The sequence below is a fragment of the Balaenoptera musculus genome, chromosome 1 (genome assembly GCF_009873245.2).
Source record: "Balaenoptera musculus isolate JJ_BM4_2016_0621 chromosome 1, mBalMus1.pri.v3, whole genome shotgun sequence".
Lineage (NCBI taxonomy): Eukaryota > Metazoa > Chordata > Mammalia > Artiodactyla > Balaenopteridae > Balaenoptera > Balaenoptera musculus.
The window spans coordinates 80,313,700-80,338,801 of record NC_045785.1 but is presented as its reverse complement, the minus strand read 5'-3'; the positions used below and the strand labels follow the sequence as shown (position 1 = coordinate 80,338,801).

At 36.6% G+C, this 25,102-nt stretch overlaps 1 protein-coding gene across 1 annotated transcript in view; it reads left to right on the top strand.

Annotated features, from left to right (window-relative positions):
* Positions 1–297: 297 nt before the first annotated feature.
* HFM1 (helicase for meiosis 1) overlaps positions 298–25,102 on the top strand; it is a 136,775-nt gene continuing 111,970 nt past the window's right edge. The window contains exons 1-7 of the mRNA XM_036833641.1: positions 298–325; positions 858–962; positions 4,028–4,125; positions 13,336–13,448; positions 14,757–15,066; positions 22,090–22,355; positions 22,611–22,658. Coding sequence (XP_036689536.1) covers positions 4,055–4,125; positions 13,336–13,448; positions 14,757–15,066; positions 22,090–22,355; positions 22,611–22,658 — 808 coding nt within the window. The 5' untranslated portion in view covers positions 298–325; positions 858–962; positions 4,028–4,054. The remainder of the gene's footprint in view (positions 326–857; positions 963–4,027; positions 4,126–13,335; positions 13,449–14,756; positions 15,067–22,089; positions 22,356–22,610; positions 22,659–25,102) is intronic.

Genomic DNA, 25,102 nt, shown 5'->3' with positions numbered 1-25,102 from the left:
AAATACTGTGAGTTCACTTATATGAGGTACCTAGGATAAGCAAATTCTTCGGGAGGGAAAGTAGAGTTACCAAGAGCTGGGGGAAGGATTAAGATGTCTATTCAATGAGAATAAGCCACAGTATCCTGAGAGCCATATATTAAAAAGGAATTATAAACTTCTGGGGAAAAGAAGGAGAGGAGGGAAGGTTGGGTGTCCTGGCGATCCATTGCTTGGAGCTCGGCTTAGCCAGGCTGGGGGTCCTCCGGGGACCGGTGAATAGGCGCTCGGCTCTGAGGGCCGGCGGGGAGAGGAGAGCGGGCAGCTGGGACGCCAGCTGGGGAAGGTGGGGACTGGGGCCCGTTGCGTCTCACAGGGAGGAAGGGACGGGAGAACGGGGACCCCGCGGGGAGAGACAGGGGTCAGGTTGGCCGTGGGGAAGTGGTTGAGCTTCCCAGCCGAGTGTCGGGCGACAGCGGACGGGCGCGGCGAGGTGTAGGACCGCCGGCGCGACCCCGACCCCGACCCCAGCCCGCGCGGCTCCTCAGCCGCCTTCGCGTCAGAAGGGGCGGGCGAGGCCTGAGGCGGCTCCGCCTCTTGAGGGGCCGGCTGGCGCACTCTTGTTTTGCTTTGATGGCTCCTGGAGCCCCGCGAGTTTATTTCCAAGTGTGTTTCCCTCCCGAGGCGGGAGCTGGTGGCCGGCGCGCGTGTAGCCGCGTGTCCACAGCGACGCGACCTGCAGCCCCGCGGGCCCGGTGCCGGCGCCCGCGCTCGCGTCTCGGCCACTCACCCGGCCGGAAGTCTTCCGCCCTGCGCCCGCGAGTCTGGGGTGGGCTTTCTCGGATTTTGGGAACATCACGGGGGTATTTTTTCTTCAGACCCAGATTCGGTTCCTGCTGGAACTTCCCGGCCCCGTGGGTCCCCCGGGGACGTGGTGGAGATCAGGCGCTCCGACTGTAAGGACCTCTCGGCCGAGACTCGGGGTATTAATTTGTTCCCACGTTCATTCTCTTACTTTTGTCAAATTCCCTGCAGTCATTTGTGATGGTTGGTTTTTCCAGTGAATGTTGGTCTGAGTCTTCACTGATTACCGGTTTCTGGCAAATCAATATTTCGTATCTGGGTTTCTGCACTTTTGAAATAAGTATATTTCTGAGAGTAAAAATTGTAAGAGATAACTAATAGATCTGAACATCTTATACAATAAGGATTATAGAAGGTAAGAAGATGCTAAATTGTCACTAAAATAATTAGGTAAGGTGCAGGTCATTTCAACAATCAATAAATTATGTAGTTACAGAAACAGTTTAAATATTTTAAGAGTGATTAGTTAGAGCAGAAGCAAGCACTTAAAAAAAGAAAACATAATTTTATACCACATGCTGAAACTAGAACTTTGTAATCTAATGTGGAAACTTAGAAAATTTGACTCTAAACCTAAAACTTAAAATTAATTAATCCAAAATCTGTCATCTCCTACAGTAACAAACTCATATTGAAATATGGTAACGTCCCTTGTAGGACCTATGTTTAGAAAAATATATTTATTTACATAATTCAAGTGCCGAATCCCACGGTCTTTTAGAACCTTCATGATTTGATTTCGTGAATCCTGAATTAGAAAAACAAATCACATTTTAAAACTGAATATTAAAGATTGGGGGGTAAAATTTTAAGCCTCAGAATTGACGGAAAATTATTTTTATATAAATTATTTATAAACTGAACATTGCTAATGTATTTATTCCACAGTGAATTGTTATGGACCATCTGCTATGTATCAGGCACTGTTCTGGGTTATAGGAATACATTAATGAGTAAAAAGTCCCTGCTTCCTCTACAGGGAGAAGGATAAACAACTGAACAGTTATAAATTAGTGCTGTGAAGAAAAATAATGCAAAGTATGGGGATGGAGTATTTTAGATAAAGGAGGTTTTCTTTCATAGGACTGCATCAGAACTAAAATATATACGTAATGTTTTTATTCTGGACCCAAACAAGTTATATTCTCTTTTATGCCAGAACTAGGAGTCAAATCAAAAGTTCTCTTGAAAATATTTGCTGTTTATATAGGAGGTTTTTAGATTAATTTATGAAATATTTTTTTTCAGAAACAAATATTTTTAATTTGCAGTTTTATTGTTTTGTTTGCAGCTTCTTTTAGAATAAAGAGTTCAAACATGTGCCTGTCAGCCTTAAGAGTTTCTACTTAAATTCTGAGGTACCATATAAAAGTGGTCTGGTATGTTTTAATTTGGAAAACTCTTTTTGTTGTTTAAAATTATATAATTTTCCTAAGACTAGAAAGGGAATATTTTATTTGTTACTTTTTGGTTAATATAGAAACATGATTGGCACTTTTATTTATACTTTATCTGGTAATTGTTTCCAACTTCTGAAATTCTTTACTTAAAAAAGTTGTTAAAGACTCCAGTTAGCAATTTCTGAGTGACTCCCTTCTGCCTCCCACCCTGTTATCCTAGGCTTCTATTGTCCACATAATTAAATTGTTTTAGACGTTTATAGAACCATGCTACCTTGTTTCAACTTTCCTGTTTCTTTTTGTTGGTGACTAAGCGATTAATAAATTGAGAAAAATGAAGAGGACAACTAAGCTAAACAGGTGGAAAGGGGAAAAGCCCAATAACTAAACCAATGAAAAACTCCACAGTGTTCTGATAAAGTAAGAACAGTCCTAATGTAATCAAATTTAGCCCTCTTGTTAGTAGCATTTTGTCAAGGGGTGCATGTGGAAGCATGCCTCTTTCCCCCACGTACTTCCACATGTGTTTCACTATCACATCAGGGAGGACTCAAAATTGAAGGGACTGGACTTCCCTGGTGCAGCAATCAATCAATTGATCAATACGTACATACATACAAACATACGTACACACACACTGCTCTGACTTGGTAATATGGATTTCTCCACGAGATGGCGCTCATATAGTGTCTTTGATTTTAGTTTCCATCCTAAGGAAAGCTTTGCGATGTATTAACTATCACAGAATAAATAGAAATGTGATTTTATATTTTATGATATGTGCGTCTGATTTCATGTTTTGTCATATAGAATCTTATATCATGTTTCAGAAATTTAAAAAAAGTTGAGATGTAGTGTTGATGTGCAGGGGGAAGAACTGCAATGTATGTATCTGTAGAAATAGTTCTACTGTCTCCTGTTAAATTTGAGGCTTTGTTCAGCCCTAGAATTTTGCTATATTCCCAGGTAGCCAATGATGAATGTTTTTATCCTTTACATTTAGATAACATCTTTGGATGTAAAAATTATCTTTTTAAAAAGGAATGTAAACATTTATATATATGTTATGTAATATAATGGACATATAACATACATATATATGTATATAGTTTAACATATATATGTTAAACTAGTAAATTTGTTTATTTTGATAAATTCAAACATATATAAAAATAAACATTATGAGGAACTCCACGTACCTATTACGTAGCTTTAGCAATTATCAACTCATTGCCAATCTTGTTTCATCAATAACCCTCAACATTTCTCTCTTTATTTTGAAGCAAATCTACTCTATCCCTTGATTTTGAAGGAAATCCCTGCATATGTACACAGTATATTGTTAGAAACACATACATTCACAATAAAATGCACTATCCTAACTCAAAAATAATGGTATGAACAAAGTATTTTAGGAGCCCGAAAGGAGCCATTAATTCTGCTTTTGGGTAATTCAGAGAAACCTTTGAAGAAGAAATGGCGTCTGACCTGTGCCATTAAGAATGGGTAGGAATTTGTCAGGTGGAGAATGGAAGAAAACACACTCTTAAGCATTGGTGCAGAATGAAGAGAGGGGTACGTATGTGAATATGTATGAATGAGTGGAGAACAGAGAATAATGTATTTGAATATTTAAGCACTTGGGAGGAAGTTACAGAAGATGTTGCTGAAAGGCTATCTGTGGTTATTTTGGGAAATTAATGATTATAGTTTATGGATCCAGAAATTTTGTTTCTACATCTTTGTAAATAGAACATAAACTTTTTTTTTTTGGTATTTTTTAGATTTGTGACAAAGTCCAGTTTTTAACAATGCTGAAATCAAATGACTCCTTGTTTTCCTTGGATAATTTGTTTTTTGAAAAAACAGATGAAGCTGAAAAGTAAGTCTGCTTTAAAGAATGATAACAGTATATTGCTTAAGGGTTTTTGATTTTTAAGGCATTTTAGTTTTCCCTCTGGTAAATTTATAAATAAAAAATGAGGGATCAACAGAATGACATTTCAGGTATATGCTTGGTAAACATGTAATTCAGTTAAGGAAGTAACTGAAGTTTAACATGTTAAATGTTACAATTTTAAAAACAGAGTAGATTCTTGTCTATTTGGCTTTCATTCATTTGCATTTCTGGTTTGTTCAAATTATTTTTGGCTGAAGTAAAGACTGAAAGTAATGGTCAAAGAGTAGCTCAGAACAAGGGGTGGTGATGGCACCTTTTGGAAACAGAAAGGGCAGTGTGCCAAAGGCCAAGTGTGATAGGCAGATTCAGTGCAGGCAGGAAGTAGGGGTGGAAATAAAGATGTGGTACCAAAGGAAATATGAATGGGGAATAAGGAGTCTGTTAAATACTGGCTTTTATGGATTTTCACATGTGAATCCCTTTAGTTCTAAGTTTTCTATGTATTTGTTCTATTGTGTTACCCTTTTTTTTTTTTTTTTTAATTTTTATTTATTTATTTATTTATGGCTGTGTTGGGTCTTCGTTTCTGTGCGAGGGCTTTCTCTAGTTGCGGCGAGCGGGGGCCACTCTTCATCGCGGTGCGCGGGCCTCTCACTATCGTGGCCTCTCTTGTTGCGGAGCACAGGCTCCAGGCGCGCAGGCTCAGTAGTTGTGGCGCACGGGCCTAGTTGCTCCGCGGCATGTGGGATCTTCCCAGCCCAGGGCTCGAACCCGTGTCCCCTGCATTAGCAGGCAGATTCTCAACCACTGCGCCACCAGGGAAGCCCCTGTGTTACCCTTTTTAATGAAGCATTGGGTAAATTATTTACTGCTTCATTTATTCTTCCATTCATTCAAATATTAATTCAAATATTGACTGAATGCTGAAAGGGATATAAAAAGAATGAAACAGACTTTTACTTTAAAAAACTTAAAGCCTATTTGAGGTTAAATACACATGTAGAAAGGTCATTCATAAATAATGTGACCATGTAATTCAGACTGGGACACTTGAGAGTGAAAGAGTGCATCCAAATGAAGCAACAGGTGTTAATCAAGACTGGCCTGGGCAAATTTGGAACATATGGTTGCTCTTCTAACAATACAAAAAAACAAGTGCAAAGCAAATTATAAGCATATATTCACGCAAAGAAATTTCAGATTTGGAGAGAGACTTGGGCCAGACTGTTTAGGTCAGGCTTTATGGTAGTTGGGGGAGACTTCAGGCTTTGAAGGACTGGATAATTCTTTTTTTAAAAAAATATTTATTTATTTATTTGGTTGCACCGGGTCTTAGTTGCGGCAGGCAGGCTCCTTAGTTGCGGTACGTGGGCTCCTTTGCTGTGGTATACGGACTCTTAGTTGTGGCATGCATGTGGGATCTAGTTCCCTGATTTTGTGAATGTAAGATTAGAAATGGATTTTGAATGAGCATACGCTCTGCTGCCTAAAACAATGCCTGGCACATAGTACTCAGTAAATAATTGTTGAATTGATTAATGAATGAAAAAAAAAAACAGTTGAACTTCTATAGTTGGATATAGGGGTAGTGTCGGGTATAGGGGTAAGCCAAATAAAGAAAATAGTTTTGAACAAAGATAAGGAGGGACAGAATGTATTATCTGTTTGGTATACAAGTAGTTCACTTTGGTCTGTACTATAAGGGACATGTAGGAGAATTGAAACTGTAACGTGACCTAAGGCCTCTAGGAAGTTTGGTGTTATTTAGAAGCCACTGAAGGATTTTGAATGGAATAACATGAAAACAATTCCAAATTAATGTGATAAGAGTATATGAAATATAGAGAGAAAGCCCAGAGGCAGTGAGGTCAATTAAAACACTGTTGTTCTCAATCAGACATAAGTTGCTTAGAGCCTTGATTAGGATAGTGCTAATGGAAATATAAGGAAGTGATGTATTCAAGAAGCTTTATAAGGAAGATGCAATAAGAGACAGTATGTGTCTGGATATAGTGGGTAAAAGACTGTACTATGGTTTGGATTCTGGGTGATGGGGAGAATGATGACGCCTCTGGAAAATATGGAAATCAAGGAAGATTTGATTTTATGGGGAGGCTGAATAGAGAGCTAGATCTGTGCTTTTTGTATCTTGTTAAAATCTTTCTTGGATTTTTAGGAATGGTCTCTGTGCAGAAAAGAGTTAATATACCAGGCCCAAACCACTATCTTTGAAAAGGCCTACTTGTAAGGTTGGCCTCTGGCTGGAGTCTGAGAACTTGGATTTTAGGAAGATTCCTACCATTGACTGATAAATTGGCTCATTGTGTAAAAACTGTTTATAAAAATAATGTGGTTTATAATGAACATCTGCTCTTCTGGGAATCTGGAATTTAGATATGTGCCAGAGAGGGATGCCTACATGAGTAGCCCTCAATAAAAACCCTGGGCATTAAGTCTTTAATGACTTCCCTTGTTGGCGACATTTCACGTGTGTTGTCACAACTTGTTGCTGGGGGAATTAAGCACATCTTGTGTTACTCTAGTGGGAGAGGACCTTTGGAAGCTTGTGTCTGGTTTCTCCTGGACTTCACCCCACAGTCATGAGTAGGACTATATGCTGAGTCCTGTAAGTTGTCCTAGGGAATCATTGACCCTGGCGGTGATCTTGGGGACTCTGTGACATAGTCCTAAATTTCAGTTGCTTTGGTGTATTGTCAGACAATCTGTCAGACATTGTCAGGTGATGTGTTACAGATTTTTGGTTTAGAAAATAGAGCTGTAGTAGCTATGTTTGAGGTGCTGTGAGAGGCAGAAAATTGAAAGACTGGGCCTCTCACTTCTAGGAGTTTAAAATCCTAAATAAAGAGAGAAGAAAAAATCATAAAATCCTTGGGACTTGGCTTAGACAGTTTATGTGGTATTCTTCTCAACTTTATTTTGTTACCTAATGCTTATCTTTTCTTCTAATGAAGGACAAGCCAACTTTGGTTGGAAAGGAAACATTAAAACATTATATGTTAATAGGATCACAGCTGAAAGATAAGGAAAGGTAGTTAACAATGTAAACAGGGTGACAAAAATCTCATCAATTACTGTAGGTTTACAAAGTGATTGTCAGTTTCAACAGTTTTCTTGGATTTTCCGTGGTTATAGATGGTTCTGGACCAAGAATATTTGGGTTAAGACATTAATTCGTAATAATGTTTTAGGAGTACTCTAGAATACCAATACTGGTGTCATTTACACACTTGTGACCCATGATTAGATGTCAGGTGTATCATCAGTAATTTGTTACTTGTATTGGTTAAGATGCTAAAGTTTCAGAATGATTTACTACTTTCTTTTTTATATTGGAGCAGATTTAAGATTCCTGTCACAAGCATTTGAATTGGAGAAAAGAAAATGGAGTTATAGCCATTATTTAGGTAGCATATCTCACATAGCAGTGTCATTAATCCCATGACACACAAGGAAAAAAAGAATGCTGCTATATAGGGATAAGTCAAAGTCACCGCAGAAAGGTAGTATATTAAGTTTAAGAGTCTGTAATTGAGTAATGTTTAATTAATAAATACATAGTTTCTTTTTTTTTTCTTAAATAAAATTATTATATATTTTTTGGCTCTGAAAATTCACATTTTAAAAAACACATATGGGGAGGTATTACAAAACATTTAAGGTAGCCCATGATTACATTTATTTGTTCATAGGCTAAGTCTTTTTTTTTTGAATTTTTGAATTTTATTTATTTTTTTATACAGCAGGTTCTTATTAGTCATCCATTTTATACACATCAGTGTATACATGTCAATCCCAATCTCCCAGGTCATCCCACCACCACTCCCATCCCCCCGCCGCTTTCCCCCCTTGGTGTCCATACGTTTGTTGTCTACATCTGTGTCTCAATTTCTGCCCTGCAAACTGGTTCATCTGTACCATTTTTCTAGGTTCCACATATATGTGTTAATATACGATATTTGTTTTTCTCTTTCTGACTTACTTCACTCTGTATGACAGTCTCTAGATTCATCCACGTCTCTACAAATGACCCAGTTTCATTCCTTTTTATGGCTGAGTAATGTTCCATTGTATAAATGTACCACATCTTCTTTATCCATTCATCTTTGATGGGCATTTAGGTTGCTTCCATGACCTGGCTATTGTCTATTGTAAATAGTGTCTGGCTATTGTGTATTGTAAATAGTGCTGCAATGAACATTGGGGTGCATGTGTCTTTTTGAATTATGGTTTTCTCTGGGTATACGCCCAGTAGTGGGATTGCTGGGTCATATGGTAATTTTATTTTTACTTTTTTAAGAAACCTCCATACTGTTCTTCATAATGGCTGTATCAATTTACATTCCCACCAACAGTGCAAGAGGGTTCCCTTTTCTCCACACCCTCTCCAGCATTTGTTGTTTGTAGATTTTCTAATGATGCCCATTCTAACTGCTGTGGGGTAATACCTCATTGTAGTTTTGATTTGCATTTCTCTAATAATTAGTGATGTTGAGCATCTTTTCATGTGCTTCTTGGCCATCTGTATGTCTTCTTTGGAGAAATGTCTATGTAGGTCTTCGGCCCATTTTTGGATTGGGATCTTTGTTTTTTTGACATTGAGCTGCATGAGCTGTTTATATATATTGGAGATTAATCCTTTGTCCCTTGATTCATTTGCAAATATTTTCTCCCATTCTGAGAGTTGTCTTTTCGTCTTGTTTATGGTTTCCTTTGCTGTGCAAAAGCATTTAAGTTTCATTAGGTCCCATTTGTTTATTTTTGTTTTTATTTCCGTTACTCTAGGAGGTGGATCAAAAAAGGTCTTGCTGTGATTTATGTCAGAGTGTTCTTCCTATGTTTTCCTCTAAGAGTTTTATAGTGTCCGGTCTTACATTTAGGTCTCGAATCCATTTTGAGTTTATTTTTGTGTATGGTGTTAGGGAGTGTTCCAATTTCATTCTTTTACATGTAGCTGTCCAGTTTTCCCAGCACCACTTATTGAAGAGACTGTCTTTTCTCCATTGTATATCCTTGCCTCCTTTGTCATAGATTAGTTGACCATAGGCGCGTGGGTTTATCTCTGGGCTCTCTATCCTGTTCCAATGATCTATATTTTTGTTTTTGTGCCAGTACCATATTGTCTTGATTACTGTATCTTTGTAGTATAGTCTGAAGTCAGGGAGTTTGATTTCTCAAGCTCCGTTTTTTTCCCTCAAGACTGCTTTGGCTATTCAGGGTCTTTTGTGTCTCCATACAAATTTTAAGATTTTTTGTTCTAGTTCTGTAAATATTCCATTGGTGGGGCTTCCCTGGTGGCGCAGTGGTTGAGAGTCTGCATGCCAATGCAGGGGACACGGGTTCGAGTCCCGGTCTGGGAGGATCCCATATGCCGCGGAGCAACTAGGCCCGTGAGCCGCAATTGCTGAGCCTGCGCGTCTGGAGCCTGTGCTCCGCAACAAGAGAGGCCGCGATAATGAGAGGCCCGCGCACCGCGATGAGGAGTGGCCCCCACTTGCCGCAACTAGAGAAAGCCCTCGCACAGAAACAAAGACTCAACACACCCATAAATAATAAATAAATAAATTTAAAAAAAATTCCATTGGTAATTTGATAGGGATTGCATTGAATCTGTAGATTGCTTTGGGTAGTATAGTCATTTTCACAATGTTGATTCTTCCAATCCAAGAACATGGTATATCTCTCCATCTGTTTGCATCATCTTTAATTTCTTTCATCAGTGTCTTATAGTTTTCTGCATACAGGTCTTTTGTCTCCCTAGGTAGGTTTATTCCTAGGTATTTTATTCTTTTTGTTGCAATGGTAAATGGGAGTGTTTCCTTAATTTCTCTTTAAGATTTTTCATCGTTAGTGTACAAGAATGCAAGAGATTTCTGTGCATTAATTTTGTATCCCGCAACTTTACCAAATTCATTGATTAGCTCTAGTAGTTTTCTGGTGGCATCTTTGGGATTCTCTATGTATAGTATCATGTCATCTGCAAACAGTGACAGCTTTACTTCTTCTTTTCCAATTTGGATTCCTTTTATTTCTTTTTCTTCTCTGATTGCCATGGCTAGGACTTCCAAAACTATGTTGAATAATAGCAGTGAGAGTGGACATCCTTGTCTTGTTCCTGATCTTAGAGGAAATGCTTTCAGTTTTTCACAGTTGAGAATGATGTTTGCTGTGGGTTTGTCGTATATGGCCTTTATTATGTTGAGGTAGGTTCCCTCTATGCCCACTTTCTGGAGAGTTTTTATCATAAATGGGTGTTGAATTTTGTCAAAAGCTTTTTCTGCATCTACTGAGATGATCATATGGTTTTTCTTCTTCAATTTGTTAATTTGGTGTATCACATTGATTGATTTGCATATATTGAAGAATCCTTGCATCCCTGGGATAAATCCCACTTGCTCATGGTGAATGATCCTTTTAACGTGTTGTTGGATTCTGTTTGCTAGTGTTTTGTTCAGGATTTTTGCGTCTATATTTATCAGTGATAATGGTCTGTAATTTTCTTTTTTTGTAGTATCTTTGTCTGGTTTTGGTATCAAGGTGATGGTGGCCTCATAGAATGAGTTTGGGAGTTTTCCATCTTCTGCAATTTTTTGGAAGAGTTTGAGAAGGATGGGTGTTAGCTCTTTTTTAAATGCTTGATAGAATTCACCTGTGAAGCCATCTGGTCCTGGACTTTCGTTTGTTGGAAGATTTTTAATCCCAGTTCCAATTTCATTACTTGTGACTGGTCTGTTCATATTTTCTGTTTCTTCCTGGTTCAGTCTTGGAAGGTTATACCTTTCTAAGAATTTGTCCATTTCTTCCAGGTTGTCCTTTTTATTGGCATAGAGTTGCTTATAGTAGTCTCTTAGGATGCTTTGTATTTCTGTCGTGTCTGTTGTAACTTCTCCTTTTTCATTTCTAATTTTATTGATTTGAGTCCTCTCCCTCTTTTTCTTGATGAGTTTGGCTAATGGTTTATCAATTTTGTTTATCTTCTCAAAGAACCAGCTTTTAGTTTTATTGATCTTTGCTGTTGTTTTCTTTGTTTCTATTTCATTTATTTCTGCTCTGATCTTTATGATTTCTTTCCTTCTGCTAACTTTGGATTTTGTTTGTTCTACTTTCTCTAGTTCCTTTAGGTGTAAGGTTAGATTGTTTACTTGAGATTTTTCTTGTTTCTTGAGGTTGGCTTTTTTCCTATAAACTTCCCTCTTGGAACTGCTTTTGCTGCATCCCATAGGTTTTGGATCGTCGTGTTTTCATTGTCATTTGTCTCTAGGTATTTTTTGATTTCCTCTTTGATTTCTTCAGTGATCTCTTGGTTATTTAGTAACGTATTGTTTAGCCTCTGTTTGTGTTTTTTACGTTTTTTTCCCCTGTAATTGATTTCTAATCTCATAGTGTTGTGGTCAGAAAAGATGTTTGATATGATTTCAATTTTCTTAAATTTACTGAGGCTTGAATTGTGACCCAAGATGTGATCTGTCCTGGAGAATGTTCCGTGTGCACTTGAGAAGAAAGTGTAATCTGCTGTTTTTGGATGGTATGTCCTATAAATATCAATTAAATCTATCTGGTCTATTGTGTCATTTAAAGCTTCTGTTTCCTTATTGACTTTCATTTTGGATGATCTGTCCATTCGTGTAAGTTAGGTGTTAAAGTCCCCCACCATTATTGTGTTACTGTCGATATCCTCTTTTATAGCTGTTAGCAGTTGCCTTATGTATTGAGGTGCTCCTCTGTTGGGTGCATATATATTTGTAATTGTTATATCTTCTTCTTGGATTGATCCCTTGATCATTATGTAGTGTCCTTCCTTGTCTCTTGTAACATTCTTTATTTTAAAGTCTATTTTATCTGATATGAGTATTGCTACTCCAGCTTTCTTTTGATTTCCATTTGCATGGAATATCTTTTTCCATCCCCTCACTTTCAGTCTGTATGTGTCCCTAGGTCTGAAGTGGGTCTCTTGTAGACAGCATATATATGGGTCTTGTTTCAGCGAGCCTGTGTTTTTTGGTTGGAGCATTTAATCCATTCACGTTTAAGGTAATTATTGATATGTATGTTCCTATTACCATTTTCTTAATTGTTTTGGGTTTGTTTTCGTAGGTCCTTTTCTTTTCGTGTTTCCCACTTAGAGAAGTTCCTTCAGCATTTGTTTTTAGAGCTGGTTTGGTGGTGCTGAATTCTCTTAGCTTTTGCTTGTCTGTAAAGCTTTTGATTTCTCCATTGAATCTGAATGAGATCCTTGCCAGGTAGAGTAATCTTGGTTTTAGGTTCTTCCCTTTCATCACTTTAAATATGTCATGCCACTCCCTTCTGGCTTGTAGAGCTTCTGCTGGGAAATCAGGTGTTAACCTTATGGGAGTTCCCTTGTATGTTTTTTGTCATTTTTCCCTTACTACTTTCAATAATTTTTCTTTGTGTTTAATTTTTGCCAATTTGATTAGTATGTGTCTTGGCATGTTTCTCCTTGAGTTTCTCCTGTATGGGACTCTACGTTTCATGGACTTGGGTGGCTATTTCCTTTCCCATGTTAGGGAAGTTTTTGACTATAATCACTTCAGATATTTTCTCAGGTCCATTCTCTCTCTCTTCTCCTTCTGGGACCCCCTATAATGCGAATGTTGTTGCATTTAATGTTGTCTCAGAGGTCTCTTAGGCTGTCTTCATTTCTTTTCATTCTTTTTTCTTTATTCTGTTCCGCAGCAGTGAATTCCACTATTCTGTCTTCCAGGTCACTTATCCGTTCTTCTGCCTCAATTATTCTGCTGTTGATCCCTTCTAGTGTATTTTTCATTTCAGTTATTGTATCGTTCATCTCTGTTTGTTTGTTCTTTAATTCTTCTAAGTCTTTGTTAAACATTTCTTGCATCTTCTCAATCTTTGCCTCCATTCTTTTTCCGAGATCCGCGATCATCTTCACTATCACTATTCTGAATTCTTTTTCTGGAAGGTTGCCTATCTCCACTTCATTTAGTTGTTTTTCTGGGGTTTTATCTTGTTCCTTCATCTGGTACATAGCCCTCTGCCTTTTCATCTTGTCTGTCTTTCTGTGAATGTGGTTTTTGTTCCACAGGCTGCAAGATTGTAGTTCTTCTTGCTTCTGCTGTCTGCCTCTCAATAAATATGTAGTTTCTGATGTTATATCTTTATTAACATATATTCATATTTTTATATTTTATATAGCCATCCAGACAATGAAAAATCTTTGGATTGGTTTCTTCCACCTGCTCCATTGATTTCGGAAATTCCAGATACTCAAGCATTAGAGGAAGAAATAGAAAGTCATAAGCTGTTAGGTAAATTGTCACATATTTTTTGGGAAGCCAAAGCCATTCAGCTCGTGTTAATGTAAGAAAATCTAATATTGAAATATTGAATCTTTTATTTTAATGGAATAAAATGAAAGTTAGAGACCCATTCAAAATAGTGCTCAGCAAATCTTAATATCTGAAACATTTTCCTTCTCCATACTTACATATACACACATATGTATATTATATGCATAAAATATATTATGACACACCTGTTATATTGTTCTGTGAATTTGTTTCCTCTTACCATTAAAACTGTCACTGCTATTTAGTTTTTGCCTTACCCTTTACTAAAGGTAGGATCCTCTGGTTTAGGAAACCAGATTCATGAAATATATTGAGTGAAAAAAACAAGATGCAGATTATATATAGTTTGTTACCATCTTTACAAAGCTAGAAAACAAGCACACTCAAACAGTATATGCGGTCTAATGTGATAATGTTGGTAAAACTGATTTTTAAATTGAGTGGTAGGTTCATGCATGTAGATTTTGTTATTAAGCTTCATAATTTTTATATATTTTATATATGAAAATACATATTATATACTCTTGTGTGTACCAAATAATATGTAGAATTATTACATATATAGAATATGATAATTCTCTTATATGGTATAATAGAACACACACCCATATATAATACATATATGTAGTAGTATAGTATGTACACATAAATGATAAAGCAAATTTAAGCCCTAATGAGGCCTCCAAACTCCTTCCGAACCTTTCAAAGATGCTTATAAAGTCTCTGTAAAGACACCTTTAAAATTCTGTCACCTTGATGAAAGCATTCCTTTATCTTGATTTTAGAAGCAAGATTACAAATTTAAAAGCATTGTGTCATGTATTTTAATACTGAATCTATTCAGTAACATTTTATATGATTGGTCACTGTATTTTTGTGTGTAAATTATTTATATAAATTTTTAAATCTTCATAATTACTTATATAATTGTATCATTTGTAGTAGATAAATACTTAAACATTATAATTATGGTTATTTCTGTGGGTCAGAAATTAAACCTATTTTATAATGTAGGTTTAATATAAATTTCAAATTTAATTTCATTAATTCTTAACTAATTTCTGAGTATCCTGTAGTGTTATGATATACCATAAGAGTAACAACTACCTGTATTTCAAAATCACATATAGTATTACAGATTATCTTGTTATTTTCATATTTACCTAGTAAGCTGTTTTGAAACATTTTATTAAATTTTTCTATCATCATTTTGAAAATTTGTTTTCAAGGAGAACATGTAGTAATTAAAATATTCCATTTTTGTAGGTCAGAGAAAGAGGTCAAAAATGTTACCATCAAATTTGAAGATAACTAATGAAGACACAAATTATATTTCACAAACACAAAAATTCCAATTTGCCTTCCCTTCTAATGAATATGAAGAAGATGATCTAAATTTTGGAGGGGCAGGTAACAATGACTTACATGTTGCTGGCAAGCTGACATATCGTTCTTCTCAGAAATGGAAAAATCACACTGGCACTGAGATAGCACTTGAGAAAAATGTTCTGGATGATACAGAGTTAGTTAATTTTACACAAGATAAAGGAGAGAGCACGTCAGCCTTCCGCAAGAGGTAATTTATTAAATGAAATAAATAATATTCAATGATAAAGTTGAATATTTATGTGTATGTCCAGATGTATGAAGTATGGTAGAATCTGAATGAGAAAAACATCAACAACAAATAGAGTCTACCAGGGACTTCCCTGGTGGTCCAGTGGGTAAGACTCCGCACTCCCAATGCAGGGGGCTGGGGTTCGATCCCTGGTTGGGGAACTAGATCCCACACGCATGCCTCAGCTCACGCCACAACTAAAAGGTCCCTCACACTGGAACTAAAGATCCCGCATGCCCTAACTGAGACCCGGCGCAACCAAAATAAATAAATAAATAAATATTAAAAAGCAAACAAAGATAAAAACAGTCTACTATGTACTAGACACTCTGTTAACTGTGGGATTCTAGCCATAAGTTCTTGTCTTCAGAGAACTTACAGTTTATTGAGGGACAGGCAGATAGTAAATAAAAATAATTGATTGAATACTTTTTGCACCACAATTATTTTGATGAGATATATGGTTAGAGCAGAGGTTCTCAAACTTTTTGTTTTCAGGACCCCTTTACCCTTGAAAATTATTGAGGATTCCCATAGAGCTTTTGATCTATTATATTTGATCTATATCTATCTATTTTTGATCTTTATATCTATTGATATTGATATATAATATTAATATTATAAATTAAAATTATGGAAAAAAGTGTTATGGAAATTGTTTTGATCATATGAACTCTCTGAATCTTGACCATCGTTTGAGAACTGCTGTTAATGTGAGGTCCTAATCTGCTCTGCACAATCAGGGAAGACTTTCCTGAGGAAATGGTATTTAAGCTTAACATTAAGGAGGAATAGAATCAAGCTGAATGCAAATAAAGAAGGAGAGTGTGCCAGGCAGAAGGAATAGTATGTGCAAAAGTACTAAGGTAACGCAGAGCTTGGCTTATTCTTAGAAATTTTTCTTTAGTTTAAAGTAAGAGAGAATGCTAAGAGATAAGGTATGGAGGGGCCAAGTCATTCAGAGTCTTGTAGGCCATGAAACACTTTGTACTTTTAAGGCAGTGGTTATTAAACTGTGGCCCATGAACTCTCTGCATCAGAATCACCTGGAGTGCTTGTTAAAAATTTGGATTCCTGGTTTCTACCTTAGACCTATTGAATCACAGTCTGGATAAAGGTGAGGATGGGACCCAGGAATCCAAATTTTTAACAAATTTTCTAGATGATTGTTATGCACACTAAAGTTTGAGAACCGTTGTTCTAAGGTCCTGGGTTTTAAGCAGAGGAGTAAAATTAGATTTTCTTTTTTATTTAATGTCCATTTTGGCCCCAGTATGATAAATTAGAAGAGAGCTAGAATACATTGTGAAGGGTCACTTAGGCTATTTTATTAGTGTAGGTGAGAGAGGATGGTAGCCTGATCTAGGACTGAGATAACAGGAATGAGAAAGTTCAAAGTTATTTAGGAGATAGAATTCCCACAGGACTTAAATGACGTTTGGATATGAGACCTAACTCCTAGGTTTCTGGCTTGAGCCAGAATGATGAAGGATGATACTGTTCTTTCATGATACAGAAAACTGTAAAGGAAAAATAGGGGAAGGTGGTGAGTACAGATTTGGACATGTTGATTTTGGGTGCTTACAAATTGTCCAAATAGACAATTGGATGTATGGGTTAAGGATTCAGAAGAGATCTAGTTGACAGTTTTTGTTTTCTCTGTGACATAAGAGACAAAGTCATCTGTGGAGTTTGAGGGGAAAAGTGGGGGTATTGAGCAAGTATGAGAAGAGTGGAAGAAATTGTGGAGAATGGGAAAGCAGCTAATTAGAATAATGGTAGGATTTTTGGACACTGTAAAGGGCCCAGTTGAGGTTGATGTCTATGAATTTTTAAATAAATTTTATTAACATGTAATTCACATATCATAAAATTCATTATTTTGAAGTGTACAGTTCACGGTTTTTAGTATAGTCACAGAGTTGTGCAACCATCACTACTCTCCAATTTTAAAATGTTTTTGCTGCCCTAAAAGAAACTCTATACTCATTAGCAGTCCCTCCCCATTCCTCCTTCCCCCGTCTAGCCCCTGACAACCACTAATCGTTTTCTGTTTGTGTGGGTTTACCTATTGTAGACATTTCATATAAGTGGAGTCATACAATATCTGACCTTTTGTGTCTGGCTTCTTTCACTTAGCATAACATTTTCAAGGTTCATCCATGTTATGTCATGTATCAGTACTTTATTCTTTTTTATGGCCAAATAATATTTCATTTAATGGGTATATCACATTTTGTTTATTGATCTGTCAGTTGATGGACATTTGAGTTGTTTCCACTTTTTGGCTATTATGAATAATGTTGCTATGAACACTCATGTGTACGTTTTTGTGTGAATATATGCATTTGACCCTTGAACAACACAGAGGTTAGGGGTGTTGACCTCCTGGGAAGTCAAAAAATGAAGTATAACTTTATAGTTGGCCCTCTCTATCCGCAGTTCTTCATCAGTGGATTCAGCCAACCTCAGATCGTGTAGTACCGTAGTAGTATTTATTGAAGAAAAAAAATCCGAGTATAAGTGGACTGGTGCTGTTTAAACCTATGTTGTTCAAGGGTCAAATGTATTTTAATTCTTTTGGATTTATAGTTAGAAGTGGAATTGCTGGGTCATATGGTAACTCTATATTTATCTTTTTTGAGAAACTGCCAAATTGTTTTACAAAGTAACTATACCACTGAACAATCCCACTAGCAATATATGAGGATTCCGATTTCTCCATGTCCTTGCCAGCACTTGTTGTCTGTCTTTTTTATTATAGCCATACTAGTGGGTGTGACGTGTACCACTGTGGTTTTGATTTGCATATTCCTGCTGACTAAAGATGTTGGGCAACTTTTCATGTGATTATTCGTTATTTGTATATCTTCTTTGGAGTAATGTCTATTCAAATACTTTGCCTGTTTTTTTAATTGCGTTGTCTTTTTATTGTTGAGTTGTAAGTGTTCTTTATTCTGGATAAAAATCCCTCATCAGTTATATGATTTACAAATATTTTCTCACATTCTGTGTGTTGTTTTTCACTTTTTTGTTCGTATCCTTAGCAGCCCAAAAGTTTTTAATTTTAATGAAGTTAAGTCCAATTTTTCTAATTTTTGACTGGACTTTTGGCATCCTATGTTGATTGGACTTTTGGTGTCCTATCTAAGAAACCATTGCCTAATCCAAGTTTGCAAAGACTTACTCCCACATTTTCTTCTAAGAGTTTTATAAATTTAGCTCTTAAATTTAGATCTATGATCCATTGTGAGTTAACCTTTCAATATGGTGCAAGGTAGGAGTCCAACTTAATTCTTTTGCACATAGATATCCAGTTGTTCCAGCACCATTTGTTAAAAAACAAAAACAAAAACTATTCTTTCCCCATGGAATGTCATGGCACCCTCACTGACAATCAATCAACCATAAATGGAAGGTCTGGGGGTTTTCTTACACCATCCAATTATCTGATTCATCAACACCAATGGGTGTCCAACAATTCAATTCAATTTTCATACTAACTCCTGGAGTTAGCATCAGACCGCATGGGTTAAGGGTTCAGTCCCTTGCCCTACTTGAAATGCCAGCCACAAATAGGGTGCCAGGCTACTGACATTTCTGCCTTGCAGACTGCAAATTTGGGAGTTCCCACTACCCCACATTAGGTGTAATAATTTGCTAGAATTACTCACAGAATTAGAAAAATGCTTTACTTATGTTTACCAGTTCATTATAAAGGATACAACTTAGGAGCAGCCAAATGGAGGAGATGCATAAGGCAAGGTATGGAGAGGAAGAGTGTGCAGAGCTTCCATACCCTCTCTGAGTGTGTCACTGTCTCAGCACCTTGATGTGTTACCAATCTAGAAGCTCTCCGAACCCCCTGCCATTTAAGAATTTTTCATTCATGGAGGTTTCATTACATAAGCATGATTGATTAAATCATTGGCCATTGGTGATTGAACTCAATCTCCAGCCTTTCTCCCCTCCTTGGATGTTGGGAGTGGAGCTGAAAATCTCAACCCTCTAATCAAGTTTAGTTCTTTCTGGTGATCGGTCCCCATCCTGAAACCGTCTAGGGGCCCTACAAGAGTCACCTCATTAGCATAAACTCAGGTATGATTGAAAGGGGCTTATTATGAATAACAAAAGATGCTTCTATCACTTCTATCAAGCAGGGAATTCCAAACGTTTCAGGAGCTCTGTGCCAGGAACTGGGAACAAAAACCAAACATATATTTTCTATTATACCACATAAAGGTTTTTTTCCATGCTCTCAATTCTATTCTATTGATCTGTATGTCTGTCCTTATGCCTGGCATAAGGATATTTTTCACAATGGCATATCCTACATTTTCTTGATTGCTGTAGCTTTGTATTGATAGTAAAGTTTTACATCAGGAAGTGTGAGTCCTCCAACTTTGTTCCTTTTTTTTCAAGAATTTTTTACTATTCTGATTTATTTGCATTTTCGTATGAATTTTAGGATAAGGTGGTCAATTTCTGCAGAGAAGCCAGCTGGGATTTTGATAAGGATTGTATTGAATCTGTAGGTAACCTGATGACTATTGCTATCTTAATATCATTAAATCTTCCAATCTATGAACTGGGATATCTTTCCATTTATTTAGGTTTCCTTTAATTTCTTTCAAAGGTGTTTTGTGGTTTTCTGTGGACAAGTCTTATACTTATTTTGTTAAATCTACTCATAAGGACTTTATTCTTTTTGATGTTATTTTAAATGGAATTTCAGATTGTCCCTTGAAAGTGTATAGAAATACAGTTGATTTTTGTATATTGATTTTGTTTCTTCAGTCTTGCCAACGATGACTTTGAATTTTAATATAACTCATCTACCTAACAGTTGTACTTTTTCCAGTAGTGTTCCACCACCCGGCTGCAATTATAAAAAACAATAGACAGATTCATCTAGAATTGCAGATTTGCAAGATAGTATGATAAAAGGCTAAAGGGGAAGAGGAGTTTAGAATATTGGTAAGAGAGTGGTCAAAAAGATAGGTCATGGTATTAAATTCATTAAAGGTACGTGAGAAAAATGAAGGGGAAGATGGTTTGGGAAAAAATAAGGAGATTAATTATAGTAATTTTGTTCTTTGACCTCATTGGTACCTTGAGCACAGAAGCTAAAAGAATAGGAGGTTGTGTTCAGAGAATGATATGTCGGAATCATTGATTTGAAAGGAGGAGCAGTTCTGGATAATGATAATGTCTAAGGTGAGAGAGTAGGTGACTGAGATCATGTGAGAGAGAAAGCCACTGAAGATAAAAGCCTAAGAAACTGAGAGGGTAGGATTTCGAATGGGTTGTCTACATGAATGTTGAAGTAACCCAGATGATGGCAGAGTTTGGGATTGAGAGGAAAAGATTCTAAAGTGACCAGAGGTTGATATATGATACATGCCATGAGGAGGGTTACAAGGTGGTATAGCTAGACAGCACAGATACTTTTGTGAGACAGTGGAAAAGTAATGATGTAGATTTGGGGTGGAGAAGAAGACTCTCAACCATCAATACATTGGATGTGGGAGAGTTAACAGTTTTTTCCACTTAAGAGTTTTTTAAGGAGCAAGAGTTTTCCAGGGCAAATAAATATTTTTGTTAAGACCAGGAAGTAAATATAAAATTCAGTAAAGAAGCTGAGGATATGGAGAGTGTGGAGTGGGAGTTCCAGAGGACCTAGGAAGAATCTGAGGTTCAGAGAATTTAGATAACTAGTATGTGGATAATATTTTTATGGTTTGAAAAACCTATTTCAAACTCTAAAGTCATGCAGCTAGAAAGTGGAGGAGCTTTGGATTTATATCCAGGTTTGTCTGATTCCAAAGTCTGTGCTTTTAACTGGTATCACAGCATGTAGCAAGGAGTCATCTTGTGGCATAAGTGTTTTCCTTGTCTTCAATACCATTTCATAATGGGATTCTATTATATTATCTAAGACTAACCATCTGCTTTTGAATTTTCTGTTTTCAAAAATAGAACTGCTGGCATTGGAGGATGCAACTCCACAGTTTGTTCTAAAATACATTTCTCTCTCTAGTTTTTTGAAAGATTGGTCTTTCTCATACAAAAACCTGTCATTAAGATTAATAGTCAAAATAATTTAGAAAGTATTCTGTATTTGTACAGTACTTATTTGGGTGTCATTCCTTACAGAATTCTGTAAGACTGATAACCTGCCATCACCCTTTTACTTATTCTATAAGGTGCTAGTGTTGTATTAAGAACCTTATTGGTCACTTCTTCCCTTAGGGCTATTGTGAACAAATTACTTTGATGGATTGTCTTTGAATCAGTCAAATATAGTAAATTACAATCATAAGATGGCCTTTCTTTGTTTTCTAGAACTTTACAAAGAACTATTTCTTACACTAAAATGATTATTGAACAGTGTTTGGAAAGTTGGTGCTGGATACTGACAAGAAGTCTCAGTACCTGTCCACATGGGCCTCTCTATAGGGTTGCTTCAGTGGTCTCATGATATAGTGGCTAGCTCCCCTTAGAGTGAGTGATCCAAGAGACCATGTGGAAGTGACAATCTTTTATGACCTAGCCTTAGATGTCACATGCTTGTCCTTCCACAGTACTCTGCTAGTCTCATAGGCCAGTCCTGATTCAAGGAAGGTGACTAATAAAGGGGTTGAGCACCAGGAAACAAGGATCACTGGAACTATCTCAGAGGTTGGCTACCGCAGATGGATTTATCTGAGTGTTAGGAAAGTGAAAAGAAATAATTCACTTTGTTATAAAGCAGAAACTAACACACCATTGTAAAGCAATTATACGCCAATAAAGATGTTTAAAAAAAAAAAAAAAAGAAAGAATTCAGTGGTAAATTTAGCAAATTGTACTTTAGGAGAATGATTAGCTTTTGTATTCTAATAAACCAAAATCTGTAAGTATTTTTAAAGGGACCAATTTTATGCTAGTTTTTCACATTCTAAGTAACTATTACAAATGCAAATATGTTTTTTTTTGCAGATTATTTAAAATATCTGACAATATACATGGGAGTGCTTATTCCAATGACAGAGTAAACTTGGACTCTCATATTGGCTCAGTGAAAATTGTCCAAATGGAAATGAGCAAAGGGAAATCATGGAAATATAGCAATAGTAAGCAGAAACCTCAGTATTCAGACATTAATATGTTTAGAGCCAGTGATACTTTTTCTGCTTCTGAAATCAGAGAAGGCATAATCAAAGGACCATCTTTTTCAGTTGCCTCCCAGCCTCATGAAGTTCAAGGTAATTCCTTGCTTTTTCAGTTGGTTTTCTAAAAGTACAGTCTAGTCTGTATTTCTTAGCATAGGTAAGAATACAAAAATTTGAGTAGGCTGTCTCTCTATGTACAATTTCTTTACTATATTGCATTGCGTTTTTTAACTGTGATCTAATATTGTTTTAACTGTGCTCTCAATAAAAAGTTACACAAATTTTATTGAAGTAGCTTTTATGGAAAAGGTTAAAAATATGCATAAGTATGTAGGATTTTTTTTTTAGGGGTAACAGAAAATGGTTTCAATTCCTTGAAGGCTGTCACAGAAATCCGTATCCTTTAAATTATTTTACTACAGCAGCATTATATTTGAAGTCATAATTTTAAAACATTTTGGTTCATTGTGTTTCTGTTTGTTTGTTTTGGTTGACAAAGAAGAAGAGGGAAAAGTGAATCTTTTGGGTCATGTAAGAGTCTCAATATGTGTGATAGTTAGTGCTACTGAAAGTGTGGGCTGTGGACTGGTACCAGTTGTGAACTGTTTGTTACCAGTCTGTGACAAGTACAGATATGAGATTTGTATTACTGAATGAACTGTGAGCATATTTACTTACAAATTGATACAGATAATTTCCTTTATTTTGTGTAAGGACAGCATATTGGTATAAACATGGGTAGGGGAAATGACTGAGAATGGGATATTCTATGGACTGGGGACATTTTTACAAATCTAGTAATTTTTGAAACAACCTAATTTGCAGATTATACCTATTTACATGTCTGGGTATTTCCAACGTAATTATTTTGAGTATATATGTGTGTTCTGGAGGTAACATTCTCTTTGCTTCTTTGATACTTTGTGTATGTCTGTAGCAGTGTACTTATTCTATTTTATTATAATTCATCAGCTGTTTCTGTAACTATTTCCCTATGACCTATGAACTCCTTGAAGGCAAGGACCAAGCCTTGTGTATCTTCTTATCTCCAAATTCATTGAAAGCCATATAAAGAGGAGAAGTTGTTCTGGCAAAAGAGTAGCCATGAGCAAGGGCAAAGGTAAGAAAGTATGGAATATGTTTGGCAAGAACAAGCATTCCAGTTTGGGTGAAAAAAGTCATGATTAAAGGAGTAGTAGGGGGACTTCCCTGGTGGCACAGTGGTTAAGAATCTGCCTGCCAATGCAGGGGACATGAGTTCAAGCCTTGGTCTGGGAAGATCCTACATGCCGCGGAGCAACTAAGCCCGTGTGCCACAACTACTGAGCCTGCACTCTAGGGCCCATAAGCCACAACTACTGAGCCTGTGTGCCACAACTACTGAAGCCTGCATGCCTAGATACCGTGCTCTGCAACAAGAGAAGCCACCATAATGAGAAACCTGCACAGCACAATGAAGAGCAGCCCCCACTTGCCGCAACTAGAGAAAGCCCATGCACAGCAACGAAGACCCAACGCAGCCAAAAAAATAAATAAAATAAAATAAATAAAATTTTAAAAAATGCAGTAAAAAGGAATTGTATTTTTTTAAAAAAAAGGAGTAGGAGGAAATAATGATGGATAGGTATTTTAGGGTTAGATCATTTAATGCCATAAATACCAAGAAGTTTTTATTTTTAATATATTTAGTAAGCCATGAAGAGAAACCATGCAATATTTTTGAGCAGGTCAAGTTACATTACCTAAGCCATGCTTTAGGATTATGGAATTAGTGACTCAAAGCTGGGGAAGGCTCTAGAATCCACAAAAGTTATGATCTAGTTGACAAAACAGTGAATTCCAGATATGGGGCCATTGAGCTAGAGAAATCTAGGGATGAGTGATTCTAATCCTGGGGACTCTGGGGACTGAGAATTCTGAAGTATAGTTAGAAAATGTTTGCTTCACCACTTGTGAAAAATTGCCTCCAGTGCATATAACTGAACTGAATTAGAATGGGAGGAGGGGACAATAAAAGGGTTATATATGATATAATAATGTCAGAAATGGCCAGCCATTAGTGCTCCTCTTCATCATGGTGTCTCAGTCTTGTTGCACTTCCTTCTCTCTGGTGATCTAAATAGTGTGGGAATGTAGGAAATAGGTTAGCAGTAAACAGTTAAAGGTAGTTTCATTATCTGTATGATGGGAAATTCTTATCCCATACCTGAACTTGCCATAATATGACTAATTTTTGAAGAGTTTTAAAGATTTTCTTGCTATCTTAGCATAGCTGAAGTGGTTCTGTTGTTTAGGTCTCTTTGTTAGCTAGACTACTGCCTACTCTTGTGTTCATTGATTTATTGTCCAAAAAGTTCATTTGCTGTCAAACTTGCTGAACTTGCTGCACTTTATTGTTTCCAAGTGTATTATTTACAGTGGAAGACAATGCTAGTTATGATAATTTGAGAGTTTGGGGATTACTTGGACTTATTTTCTGATTATTTTACAATATTTTACTATATTTGAATCCTCAGGACAATAGAAGTTTGGTCAGATTGATCCTGCTACAGTACTGTTGTCATTTTCAGTTCTGCAGACATTCCGCTCCTCCCGCCCCGCATCCCGTTATAACATGTAATTGCAGTGAGACTGCTGAGAATTTGTTGGACAAAAGGAAAAATTTGATATCAAGTGTTGATAATGATGATAAATGGTACACTTAGTAGCTGAGTTTTCTCATGAGCTAGAAACTGATTTTACATCTACTCTGAATCATAGGTTCATTTTTGTGAGTGTAAATTGATGTGGAATTACCTCATGAGAGAAAAACCAGCATGATGACCCACTTGTGGGCTTGT